Source organism: Eleutherodactylus coqui, chromosome 8 (genome assembly GCF_035609145.1).
Source record: "Eleutherodactylus coqui strain aEleCoq1 chromosome 8, aEleCoq1.hap1, whole genome shotgun sequence".
NCBI lineage: Eukaryota > Metazoa > Chordata > Amphibia > Anura > Eleutherodactylidae > Eleutherodactylus > Eleutherodactylus coqui.
The window spans coordinates 53,314,921-53,329,555 of NC_089844.1; the positions used below are offsets into that span (position 1 = coordinate 53,314,921).

General features: G+C 43.2%; 1 protein-coding gene across 1 annotated transcript in view; it reads left to right on the top strand.

Annotated features, from left to right (window-relative positions):
• Window positions 1-14,635, top strand: part of ERBB4 (erb-b2 receptor tyrosine kinase 4) — a 1,004,693-nt gene that overhangs the window by 390,503 nt on the left and 599,555 nt on the right. Inside the window, exon 2 of the mRNA XM_066575628.1 lies at window positions 7,683-7,834. Within this exon, the coding sequence (XP_066431725.1) occupies window positions 7,683-7,834 (152 nt within the window). The remainder of the gene's footprint in view (window positions 1-7,682; window positions 7,835-14,635) is intronic.

Here is a 14,635-nt window from a genome sequence, read left to right on the forward strand (position 1 = left end):
TGTTCTGGGTATTTCTATTCAGAGAGGTAGCATTGTTCTCAGGAACGGGATATATTGCAATGGTGTCATTTAAGAAAACATCACCAAATATGATAAACAAAAATGAGGACATGTAGGAGCTCACAAAGGGACACGCTTGACAAGATTAGGCATTCTGTGTAGGTACTGCACTGATAGTAAAGGGGTTTCCGTTCTAACATGCTACTGCAGAGACTGGAGCTACCATGTTTTACTGAAAATAAAACCCTGTCTTATATTAATTTTTGTCCCAAAAAGAGGCACAGTGCCTTATTTTGGGGGGATGTCTTACACTCACCTAGCCGCCAGCATCTTCGTCCCTCACACTGGTCCTCCCGGTGCTGCAGCAGGCTGCAGTATAATCCTCTGTGCTGACAGAGGATTCTCTTCTTGGTAATGGGGCTTTGAATTCTCCACCTCCAGCAAACGAGCGCTGTGATTGGATCGAGCGCCACCCAATCAGAGCCGGCGCTGAATCCAATCACAGCGCTCGCTTGCTGAAGGCGGGGTATTCAAAGCCCCATTACCAAGAAGAGAATCCTCTGTCAGCTCTAAGGACTACACTGCAGCCTGCCGCAGCATCGGGTAGACCAGTGTGAGGGACCAAGACATGATGGCTAGGTAAGTATTGCTGTTTTTTTTTTTACATAGTGTAGCTAGGGCTTATTTTCGGGGTATGGATTATTTTTGGCGAAACACAATAGAATCAGGTCAACCATTCCAATGTACAACCCCTAGTGCGGACTATGCACAGAAAGAAATTGGATTTACAGTCCTTAGCCAATACACACATAACTGAAATTGACTATAAACCATTAGGCCATATTGACACGACTGATACTGTGTGTTTGCACAATGCAAAGAAATTGCACAATGTATTAACCCATTGTTTCCAATCGATCCAATTATATTTTCCCTCTTGCACCAAAGCAGGTCCTATTTCCGTACGATTCACACATGAGAATAGGAGTTGCAATGTGCGGTGACTCCCATATCACATAGTACATGGCCAGGGTGTCCGTGTGCTGTGCGATTTGAGTTGTGCCTGAGAATCTCAGGTGCAACTTGCTATTGGCCATGTAAATATTGCCTTAGGCCTTGTTCACACTAACAATTTTGCGTTGCTAAGTTAGCCACGACATAAAATTGCGACCATTAGAACCAATGGTTTCCAATGTAATCATTCAGATGGATGATTTTTGGCCGTGCAAAAAAATCGGATCTAAAAATATAGCAAATAAGCGACTGAAGTTAGTGACTGAAATGTCCTGCTGCACAAAAATATAGGTTTCACCCTATCTTTGCACCGAAAAATGCTGGAGCCTCCATAGACTCCTACGGAAGCTGCAAAAAAAGAGAGGGTGAGGGAGTTTAGCTGTGTGCAAGGCCGGGAAAAGAGGGCAGGTGCCTCTATTTAAGTCATTAGAAGGATTTCTGCCGACCAAATGAATTCCGAGCAGCGGCGCATTTTTTCGGCAATACTTCACAGCCGGCCGTGCGATATTGATGCTCGTGCGATAGAGGCCTTAGTCTGTAATAGAAATGTGATTGGCCTGCTCCAAATTTCGTATTTTGAACTACGACCTCAGGGTTTATTCACATGGAGATATATTGGCCGTGTTTTCACGACCGGCCTATATAAGCTGCCCCTCTCTGCTAGGGGAGGAGTCTGGATAGGGAGGGAGCCAGTGTGCTGAGCTCCATCCCATCCCACCCCTCCCATTGCAAACAGTGGCAGGGGGCGGAAGCTCAGCACACTAGTTCCGGCTCCATCCCACCTCCCCCCCTTGCAGAGAGGGACAGCGTATATCGGCTGGGTGTAAATAAACCCTCAGATTGTAAATCAGTTCTTAGGAAGCACAATCATAAGTGACCTTGTGCAATCGAATTGTTAGAATGAAGTCATGCAGCTTAGGCCTACGGCTATTTGCACTATTCTGTTGACTGTATATGACTACGGGGGTGCAATCGTGCCTTTGTAAAAAGGTTACTGTCGCAGGTACAATGGATGTAAAAATGGTTTGCTTTACAGCAGCCTTTAGTGATAGGCTTTACAACAGCCTCATGGACCACAGACACATTGGACAAGAAGGGACTTATTGACTTCTATAGGTGAAGGGTCTAGGCATGCTCAGTGACCTATACAGAGGTCATTGTGCAGGGAGGGGGAGGAAGTAAGCTCTGACCATCACCTATTGTGAATGGTGGATCTTGCATTTTCTGTACATAGGTGTTACCTTTCACTGTAATCCCACCAGATGACTGCAGAGAAGCTTTCAGTACAGGACAGGAAGTATCAGACTATTATTAGGCTTGGTGGGCAGTGTGAAACTGCAGAATATTATGATATTTTAAAAATATAGATCACAATACCAAAAATGTTAAACAATGACCAAAAATGTTAAAAAATGACCAAAAATTCTAAAAAATTATGTCCAGCATAAAAACTTATACGATAGGTTATTTTCTGATGACGCATTCCCTTTAAATCAAATGGAAAGCTATGTCTATGTGACAAAAATCTTTGACGAATAGATGGCCATTAATAAAAAAGCCATTTAAGAAACATCAGCTCAAGCTTGTCATTTTTGTCTTTTTAGAAAATGCTAAATTATTATTTTTTGAACTGACGCCTATGAAAGGAACCCCAGTGGGTGTAATTCCTACGACAATGTGAAGAAGTTGATTAATGTCTTTAATTTTAGAATATGTACAGTAAAAATCAAGGGTGTGCTGTTGTAGTCCTTAGAATTACCGTGGAGGTGGCCTCGTGACTCGGAAGCATGTGTCCTGCGAAACTGTTCATTAACCCTTTCCAATCCACTGTCTGACGTCTAAAGACATTATGATTTAGGGCTGTACAGCTCCAATGTTGGAAGACGTCCGTCCGTGTTCTCTTACTGTATGTTGCCAGCCTCTCTGCTGTCGGAGCCTATCCAACGTGTCACCTCATGCAGTACTGGCTTTAGCCAGCAGATAGCGCCGTTGTATAACGGCAGAAAAAGAGTAAGCCCCCTAGGAAAACCAGGATACAAATTGGAGTGGAAAGGGTTAAATGTATAGGAACTAATATTCCATTTATGTAAAGAAAAATACTGTACACGACTGAAACAATGAAAGCATTCAGACTGATAAGGACGGTTGATCTTCATATCTTCTCTGTTTCTAAGAACCCTGGAATAGAAACAAAGGTTAGGAATTCAACCTTGGTTAGCATACAAAACCGATAGCGGTCTATGATAAGATCTCCGTATAAGGCAGGTCATTCGGAGAGAAATGATCCAGTTAAGAGTTCACTGCAGCAAGAGTAACTGATGGGGAAGTTGGCTGCAATCATTATATGCCTTTGGGATTAGACTACCACCGGTTGTGCGTGTGCTGCTAATGTACCATATCTGTGCTCATGGTATGTCACCTGCTTGAGGGCTCCCCCCTTTACTAACACAAGTTCAGGTGCGTAGGGAAACCTCAAGGAAGAACAGCTGACACCACAGATGGCAGATCACTTCTTTGGCAAGATTTGAAGTTTGCAAATCAATTCCTTTAATTACTTGTCAGGTCAATTTCTAATCGGAGAGTTAAGGATCCTGAGAAAAGGAAAAACAAACTAAATAATATAGAAAAGGAAGAGGGAAACAAATATGGATTATATCAGAGAACACATTGGGAAAATACTAAGCAAAGCTTACCGGGAGAGGAAATGCAGAAATATAGCTTTTTTGGTAGGATAAACTTATGAATGGAGGATAAGCTCTATGTGCTCATCTTTGTGCATAAAGGTTGCTGCCTCTGCTTCTTCCTGCTTGCTGAGCAGGAGGTAGTTGTTAACCACTATAGAGAGCAGATGTCTGGCATGCAACAAGAGCCACTTCTCCAAACATCCGTGGTGCTTTATGGAAGCCTATGCTACTTCTTCACAAGAATATAACATACTGTGGATAGCGGCTGTGCAGGTAGTCGCTATGTACCGGACATCTGCTTCGCATAGAGGTCATTGAACTTCTGAACACAAAAAGTTCTTTAGGTGTTTAATAAAGGCAGCAACCTTTGATGTGCTTTTACATTGACATGCCAAAAGTCATGGGACAGGAACTAATATCATGTAGGTCCCCTTTAGTCCAGCGAAGTGTAGCAATTCAACTTGGCATTGATTGCACAAGTGGAAGGAAAAAGTTTGAAGGGATGTTGAGCCATGATATCTGGATAGACACCCATAGCTCTGCTGTACTTGTAGATGCAGGATCTCAGAGGCAAATGACTCTCTCAATCACAGCCGATAGATGTTTGATTAGGTTAATGTCAGACAAATGTACAGATCCCACCATCATTTGTAGGAACTCTTCATAATACTCCTCAAACCAATACTGGACAGCTTGAAATTAATGGCATGGTGCATTATCCTGCCTGAATATTGCATCATTGTTGGGGTACATGAAGTCCATGAAGAACTGAAAATGGTAACCAAGCAGTCAAATATACTGGGCACTGGTCAAATATGTGTTTAGGTGGACCATTGAACCCAATCCATACAATGAGAACACACCTCACACTAGTATGGAACCACCACCAGCCTGCACATTGTCTTGCTGACAACTGAGGCCAATAGCTTCATGAGTTATGCACCACACATCAACTCTACCATTATCCCAAAACAATTGGCACTGTGACCACACCACATATTGCCAGTCCTCTATGGTCCAGTTAGTAACCTCATGAGCCAGGGTGAGGGACTGTGTTTGGTGTTGTGGTGTTAATAGAGGCACTCTGTTGAGTCTTCTTCTCCCATATCCTACGGAAGCTATAGAATGCTGTACTCAGCTGCAGGATATATGTGTGGGCCTTCCTCCATTGAATGTGGATGTGATTCCTGCTAGTGTTGCTTGTCTGTTTGCATGGACAATTCTAGCCAGATGCTGCCAGTTGCATTCCTAAAGTACCTGTGGACAAGAACTGCGCTGTGACATATTCCTAGTGTACATGTGACACTATGGGTTGAGGAATGCTAAATGCAAGCACAACTTCAGAAATAGAATATCCCATCTGTCTGGCACCTACTACCATTCCTCATTCAAACTCCAATAATTCATATCACCTTGCTATAAGCACGCTGGCCATTGTTCAACCTCACTCACAAAATAACACCTCACAACGTATACAAGTGTAGGCATTCCCAAGAGGTCGCCTGAGGCAATCCCAATTCATAATCAATTTACATACTGTAATCCCATGACTTTTGGCATGTCAAGATATATGGGTGGGAAAGTTTAGAACGTGAGGTGCCACTTTGCCTTCTGTCGAATCTGCTCTGCTTTCTGTATGATAGACCCCTTATAATCAATGCACAACCAGCTGAGTTGTGCCAGCAGAAGACAAACTAGCATGGCACTTTTTCGGCCACTTTGGTGGATCTCCACTGATTTGACATTGTTGGCATATCCCTAAGATATTCCACCAACGTCTAAAGCAGTCACTTTAATACAAGTGTACACATAGCTTAAGAGAACGTCTTCAATTGCATATCTTCCTCGACTGCATCTGTGGCCTATAACTATTACCATGCTGGCAAAATGAACAGCAGGTCAAATAAAAAGGGCGATGAATTCTTATTATAGTGAGAGAAATATTTTAATTATGCAATAAAAATAAATCATGAAGAGGGAACTGTATGACTTCCTAGTTCTTGGGTCAGAAACGCTATCTTTTCTCATTAGGGAGAGCACCTAGATGGTGAGTGAGGAGACTCAAATGGCCATGATTCTCTGGGTAATATGCAAATAAGGGAGATGGAATAAAACCTCCATAGTACTACCTATTGGAAGGCATCATTCCTATGAATGTTGCCTTCCATAGGTGGCACAGTGGAGGTTTTATTCCATCTCCCCTATTTTCCTAGTTCTTGGCACACCAAGATGCTGAAGTTGAGTGGACCAAAATGTGGTTGACTTTTCTTAGTCTTCCCGATCATGTGTGATGCTACAACAATCCCTGCAGCATGAAAAAGGTTAATGACTTTGACTCGGGATACAGTTCTTACCAGGAATAAGACATATGACAGGAATGTTTGCAGTTTGCCCTGGAGAGAGGATACAGAATAACATTAGCCAGTCTGCTCTACTGGATTTGGCAGCATGTGTCTGTGTCAATGGAACATTTCCTTTACTTATAAGTGGAGCAGGATTAACAAAGCCATTTTATCACTGCAGATAGAGATAAATCGGTCCTGACACTGATGGAAAATAACAGATGATGCAATCGAGTAAAGAGCAGACTTTGGTTACTGTAGCATCTTGATATATGTCAACACTAGACTAGACTTTCTTCGGAAACCAAGCACAGATACGTTCTGAGTCTATAACAGTAAAATGATTGTTTTATTGATTTATGCACTACCCTTTATGTAGATACCACCAACTGATTCCATAAATAATATATACATAGGTCTCTATGTACAAATCTCATCTATACAGCACTTTATATAGTCATGAAGCCTTGCAACCCAAATGAGCATCCAAAGGCAAAGACTTCATTACAATGTTAGATTACAATGTATCTTCTGTCTCAGTGTATCACCGCTGTCCTCCCCATTAACCTACTGCTGGGGATGCGTTTAGGTGCCACTCTCATCTACATGGTGCATGCTACACTTCCTCTACTGCTTCCTCCACTCCATGGCCCCTGCTGGTAGCCTTGTCTCCATTCCCACCACTTTCCTATAGGACCAGTGTGCTCTCTCTAATTTGATCACTCACCAATCCCATTCCACCTCTGGCTATATTAGCCATTATTCCACTCATGGATGATGTCTAAGCAATTGGTCTCCTAGGATTGTCACAAAGCCCCAGTACATCTTGTTGTATTCCAGTTCTGACCTCTGCCCGTTTCTTGATCTATCTGACTTCCATGATCCTGACCTTGGCTACATTTTCTGGACTTCATATTTGCTTGCTACCTGCCCTGCCCTAAGCCTGGACATTGATACTGAGATTGTGCTACCAGTCCTGGCCATTGAACACATCACAGTTCACACAATCAGGTACCACACCTTTGTTCTGTGCCATGTTAACCACCACACCACTGAGACTATTTTTTGCAAATAATGGCTTAGGAATTCTGCAGTGAAAACCAAAGCCTGCTTGGAGGTGTCAAGGGAGAAAAACAGGGATTCCCCTAAGTGCTGCCTCCTTAGATAACTCCAAGTGAAATTGGTGTGTTGAAAGGCGGATCCACACCCCCCTGCCTGCCTTTTTCCATATTTTAATAATTTATTGAAAAAACTGTATTTATTTGAATTATTTATTTTACCCTTATAGCTGCTCTAAGGTATCTCAATATCTCAGACTGGTGAGGTTGGCATTAGTAATAGAGAAAACTGGGCAGAGGCCAATGCGTTTGGTTGGGCCATAGACATAACATGCTCCACACTTGTCAAGTCTAATAGATATAAGGTTACCATTGAACATTAGGGCTCCTATTTACAGGCTGGAATGTAGATATTTGCAAGAAGTATTTCTTAAGAGAAATTGACTAGGTGTACAGAATCGTTCTAATTCTTTTTAGCATGTTGTGAAGGAATTGTTATACCCATCCTGTATACTGTCTGAGAATGTATTCCCCGTTGTCTATACTAGAAGTTTATTCTTACATCCTATCTTTTTCTCTTGCAGTTTGTGCAGGAACAGAGAATAAACTGAGCTCTCTATCTGATCTGGACCAACAATACAAGTCACTGCGCAAGTATTATGAGAACTGTGAAGTGGTAATGGGGAATCTGGAGATCACCAGCATTGAGCATGGCCGCAACCTCAGCTTCTTGCGGGTAATCTTAAGACCTTATTTCTTTAGCAATTTAATTGAATTGTACATTAAAAACTATTGACGCATATTTCAGTTTTATTATTATGGCAAACACTGATAAATTTAAGCAGATTCCTAATTCACCCCCATCCCCCATGTCTCCCCTGATATTTACTCTTTGTCACATACAAGGATACTTTATCTTTAGTGCGACTCTGTACTTATCTTTTTGCATCTATCTGATGGTAGTAATAGTCATACTGATTACAATGATATGTCTAATGTATGTATCTGTACTGTAGTTTTGGAGAAACTTGCCTTTTATCAGTAGCAGCACGTGCATAGAGGACTACTTGAAGTAGTCCTGGATGTTCATGAGATGGTTTTCCCCACCTTGCCATTACGCCTCTTTTTGACAGCTCTTTGTCTATTACTGAGCATAGAGAGAGAACTGCCAATCATAGGCTGGAGAGCAAAGTGGGGGTATCGAACTTGCAGCTCATGAATATGCAGGACTAGTTTTGTGTCTGGCTGCTATTAATCAAATGCAAGTTTCTCCTAAACTACTGCACAGATGCAGACACATCACTGTAATCAGCAAGCATGTCCTACCTTATGGTGCTCTCAGTGAGTGCTGCAAAAAGATGGTGACGGATTCTGTATAAGCAAAATATAATATGTTCATATACAGGAATCCAGGAAGCTAAGATATTAGCAGCTGTTTGTTAGAGTCCTCAGAGTGACAAGCTGTTTTTGCTGTCCTCTAGCACTGAGGAAATACTTTAAAAATGATTTCCTAAAACTTTGGAGAACTTGTAATTGGGTTACTTGTATTCTTCACATTGCTGGATGAGTGGCTGGAATCTGCTATTGAATTCAACAACAGTTAAAGGTTTGAGCTATATTGACTACTAGATCAGTGTTTCTGTTGGAGATGCATTTTGGCCAAAATTGACAATAGACATTGAAAAATATGTTAGAAGGCATGCTGCTGCATGAAAGATGTGGTCAGAGATCATCTCATGTATTGTACCATTATAAGTTGCCTATCCTTGATACTATAACCCAGTATTATGACGCCAAAGTAGGCAAACCACGCCACGACTAGGGGGCCTACGGGACAGGCAGGTCTGGGACAGAGCTACATTGAGAGAAGGAAGGAGGTGAAGAGCCGCCTGCATAGTGTCTGAAGCAGATAGATTGTGAGTTACTGAGAGACTTACTATCTGGTGTGGTGCTGCTAGACGAATATTAGGGGAAGGGGCAACATAGTTAGGGGACTACAAGCTTCATGGGCCACAGAGGGGACCCCAGTATTTTGTGGGGCTACAGAGGGGACCCCAGCACTGCGTGGAATCAGAAAGAAGAAGCCAGCACTTTGTGGGGTCAGAGGGAATGCCAGAAATTTGTGGGGCCCAAGAAGAGATGTCAACACCATGTGGGGCCCCATAGGAGACATAAGCACTATGTGGGGTGTGTCAAAGGGGTTTCTTGCCTGCAGATCGCCAACCTCTCTATCCGGGAAATGGCGCACCTCTCGTATAAGCAGGGTCCAGTAGACTTAATTTCTTTAAAACTGGCTTCTACCAGCATTTATTCCACTGCACAGCAAACCATATCATACACAGTCCATAATTTTAGGGTTCACAAACCCACTAGGCCACCGACACTACTCCCCCTCCCCGGGGCATCTGGAGGGCATCCTCCTCCATCAGACATGTGACGGTTCCCAAACAGATCCCCACAGGATCTCACTGGTCCAAATTGGACCTCAGGCTAGCCCCCCCCCCCCCCCTCCTCAGCTCCACTGAGCTGGTACTATCTTGACTGTGTGTCAGGAACTAGCTCTTTTGTAATGCTTCCTGACACACCCAAAAGTTGTTAACTCTTTGTAATACCTCAATGCCTGTCTCTATAGCCCTCTGCAGGCCATCCTGTGTACTACACTTCCACAGGGGCCACAGAGGGGACATAAACACTGTGGGGCTGCAGACGGGGAACCTGTACTTTGGAGATAGTGAATGGTTCATTGGGTGTAGCGGCAGGATGGGCAGAGAGTGCAGAGATGAGTTGTGGCTGGAGGACATCTTTATGGAAGTCTGGACTCAGATAAAACAGACATCACCAATCAGAAGAGATGTCATTTGTGATACTGGAGATAACTGCACTGTAATCACTATCACTGTATACAGCTGACATCTGACTGCAATATGGTGACTGTATTATTTAGGGGTATATTAGAGCTGAGCCGATGTATCTAAAACTGCTATGATATAGATATGCTGCCTGTTGTAGGAGGGGGGCCCAATTCTAAGTATTACTATGGGGCCCCATGAGTTCAATGTATGTGGGTGCTATATGCCCTGTTAGGACATAACAGAAAGCCACTAAAATCAGTCTCCATCCTAGTAGACCTGACCAATCCACGTATTTACATGGTGGGCCATTCATTCGAAATATCCCGTAGTAGAATATCAGTCTGCAAATTTTAGTAAACTTTCACAATTTTACCATTTTCAGGATAATCAAGTACAAAGCAACAATGTTCGTAGTTTACACAAATGGTCCTGTGAAGTATGAAGGACGAGCGCTTTTCCATAGCTTCCTCAAGCTGATGTTTTGGCAGCTGATAAGCAAAGCAGAGTTTGAGGTTGGAAGAGGGATAGATACAAGCAGAAGCTGTCACCCACTGACATGAGCCATGTGCCCGCAGCTCCTGACCCAGGGGAGAGAGGCGACTGGGGGAGATACTGTCAGTCTGTGTGACAGCTGAGTTACACGTGAAATGTGGTCTACTAGTTTACCTTCTTTCTATCTCCTACTTAAAAAATTCCAGCGGTTAACTCCTAGCGAACAAGTAGTAAATACCATAGGCACGTTATGCAAGTGCAGACCCAGGATCCTCCGTGAACATTAACTGTTTTATAACAGCCTTATTCATTGGGATCTTTGTCTAATTATGGATGAAATGAAACTACAAAACTCATTACACATATCATTTAAGCTGAGTCTAAATCACGCCAGCTTTCCCAGAGGTAAAAGGTAGCAGCTCACACACACTGTTCCAACCTAATAAATCCATTTTTCATTTAAATGTCTCAGCCGCTAGAGACGGTGCGTCTATTCTCTGCTGCTCAGCAATCCCTTGCTTAAAGTGTTGTAAAGCTTGATTGCATTGTAATCAGCAAACAACATAATGATCTGCAGAATAAAAAGTGTTAACAAAAATAACAAGTGGTCGCTTTTAGAAGGTTTTGTAGTATCGTAGTATGTAATGGAAAGTTTACTGCAAGTGAAACAGAGTCACATCGGAAATTATGCATAGAAAGACCATTGCCACTTTCGGCCAATCAGATTTTAGAACTTTACAGAACTTATAAACTTGTTTTCTAACAAAAATGACATAAAAGCAAAATTAAATTCTTGCCTGTCCAGCACTGACTATACATGGGACTTTTCTGTCTCACACCTGGTACTTTATTCCACCCATTTGACTGTACAAGACCTGGCCTTCGCTGGTGAATTAGGGACCAGCCTTCTCTCTCCAATCCAGTAACCAGGCCCTTATACCAACTCTAGGGAAATATCTAAAATTCAAAAGTAAGAATATCAGTTTTTTTAATATACAAGTTGCTAAAAGTATAAAACAAAAACATGAAGGAGTGTGTAGCAATTATATGTGATTTAATACTATATGAACATGTGTGTAATAAAAAAATTCACCCCTATGAGTGGTATGTGTCTTCCCCGACCTCAAGTTCTCTGAAAGAGGCCTGGGAGTTTGAGGGTTCTGCACAGAATCTTGGCTGTTCCTAGTATTGCACTCTTCTGGATAGTGGGCTCTGATGTTGTTCCTGGGATTTGTTGGAGCCATTCCTGCAGCTGAGGAGTTACAGACCCAAGGGCTCTTACCACCACTGGGACCACTTTGACCTTCACTTTCCATATCCTCTCTAGTTCTTCTTTCAGGCTCTGGTACTTCTCCAGCTTCTTATACTCCTTTCTGATGTTGCTGTTGTTTGGTACTGCTATATCTATCACCACCACTGTCTTCTGGTCATCCTTGTTAATTACCACAATGTCTGGTTGGTTGGCTAGTACTGGTTTGTCCTTCTGCATCTGGAAGTAATACGGGATCTTAGCCCTGTTGTTATCCACCACTTTCTGCAGAGTCTCCTACCTGGATTTGTGAGGGTTTAGCTCATATGCTGTGCTGTACACAGTGCAAGATACTTGATTGTTCCATTCAGTGTATGCTCTTCCTGTTTGCAACTTGCATTCTGCCACTATGTGTTAGACTGTCTCTGAAGCAGTTCTGCATAGTCTGCTTCTTGGATCCTGACTAATGTGGTAAATCCTTGTATATATACATGTATATATTTGATGTGCAGATTTCCATCAACTCCATCAGCTCAGAACTGGCAGAAAGGTAAAAACCAGTAGGCCCCAGGGACACCCATCTACTGTTCTGAGAAGTTTAGCCAAAAGTGGCCTTCACAGAAGAATCGCGGCCAAAAAGCCATAACTTTGACGTAGAAACAAGGTCAAGTGACTCAGCGATGCATGAAGATATAGGAACTGGGGTGTAGAAAAATGGCAGCAGGTGTTCTAGGCAGTCAAAAGTTGGAATATTTATCTGTAATAAAAGGCAGTTTGTTACAGCACTGCTGGACAGTCTATTGGGGGCTTCTTCAGAGGAAATAACTTCACCCCAGTTCTCTGCAGTCCAATCCCTGTATAGTATTTTCTCCATTTAAGCCTCCTTAAACTGTCCGGGACATCTAGAAGAAAGCTTGTCCAGAAAAGAAGAAGTGAGCGCTACCATGAGTCTTGTGTCATGCCAACAGTAAAGCATCCGGAGACCATTCATGTGTGGGTTTACTTTCATCCAAGGCAGGGGACTCACTCACAATTTTGCCTCAGAACACTGCCATGAATAAAGAATTGTATCTAAACATCCTTCAAGAGCAACTTGACCCAACGATCCAGGAGGATCAACTTTGTGATGAACAATGCTTTTTTCCAGCATGATGCAACAATATGTCACAAGTAGAGATGAGCGAATACCCAAATACTCGGGATCCATGTTATTCGAGTCGAGCTTTTCATAAAATTCGAGAGCTCTACTCGAGCAATGAACCCCATTAACTACAATGGGAGACTCGAGCACTTTTGTATGTGGGACGCCTGGTGCCGAGCTTTTTTTTTCTTCCTAGGTTCGTGTCTCTCTCTCTCTTTCTCCCCCAGACAAAAAATTTGCCAATGACGCATGCTGCGTCGCAGTGGGGAGGGGCCAGAACAGGCACGTCACAGTGGGGAGGAGCCAAAAACTGGGGCGGGGTCGAACATGGCTTGATGCTCGTTCGAGTAACGAGCACCATCGAGTACGCTAATACTCGAACGAGCATCAAGCTCGGCAGAGTATGTTCGCTCAACTCTAGTCGCAAGGCAAAAGTGATAACTAAGTGGCTCGGTGAACAAAACATTGAAATTTTTTTGTCCATGGCCAGGAAACTTTTCGGATTTCAATCCCATTGAAAACCTGTGGTCAATCCTTAAAAAGTAGGTGGACAAACAAAAACACAGAAAGTGTGATAAACTCCAAACGCTAATGGGTTGCCATCAGTCAGGATTTGGGTTAGAAGCTGATATCCGGCATGCCAGGGGAAATTGCAGAAGTTTTGAAATTCAACAATGTAAATAAGGAGCATTTGCCTAAAATTGATATATTTATCAATAAAAATTTAAAACCTTATGAAATGTATGCAGTTGAACTTCAGCATACCACAGAAACAAATGAGTACCATCTAAAAACACCAAAGCAGCAAACTTTGTAAAAAAGACAAATTAGTGTCAGTCTCAAAACTTTTGAACACAACTGTAGATCCTCATAGAAGGCCCTAAGGAGTGCTGTAGACATCAGGGAGTCCAGCAGTTTATTACTGAATGTCTGAAGTCTACACCACTCCTTGGAGCCTTCTCCTGTGAGGATTTACAGCTTGTGAAGGGATTAACTGGCCAGTGTAATTTCAACAATCCTTGCATCAAGCAGTAGTACGGATGATTTTAAGAAATTTTCTCTCATCGGAAAGTGCTGATATCTTCACTTATCAGACTTGTTTCCTCCTCCCATTTTCCCCCAAATCTGAGAAACCACTAAAATCTGTTTTGGTAGAAAAGACCAACTAACCGCTTACTAACAGAAAAGATTACATGCTGCTCATAGAATAGTAGGGGGAGGAGCAGCATAAAAGAGAAGCTAAAAGACACAAACAGACGCTGCTGCAGCTGATAGTAAGTATTTTACTGTCTCACAGCTACTAGAATCACATCTATACTGCTCAGTACTTCTCTATAACAGAAGTCCCCAACCACCGGTCCGCGGACCGGGGCCGGGCCGTTAGGTGGTTAGCGCCGGTCCGCGGCACCGCTGGAAATTTTCTTCTAAACACAAGGCCCACGGGCCGAATCCAGCCCGCTGCCTTGTGATATGTGGCCCGTGGCGTGCCGACGCCGCTCACCACTGAAGCGATTACCAGCGGGAGCGCCGCAGCCCCCCGCTGGTAATCGCGCTGATCCCGGCGTACACTGAAGTCAGTGTGCAGCCAGGATCCTCTTCCCCGAGTCCCCTGCTCATTAGTTCCGCAGGAGAGGACTTGGGGAGGAAGCGTTCCGGTCTACACACTGACATCAGGGCAAGCAGAGAGAGAGCAACGCTGACAGCAACGAGGAGGTAAGTATATGGGTTGGGGGAGCTGGTTATTACTGGGGGGGGGGAGCTGGTTATTACTGAGGGGTCGGTGGCTACTTACAACTGGGGGGC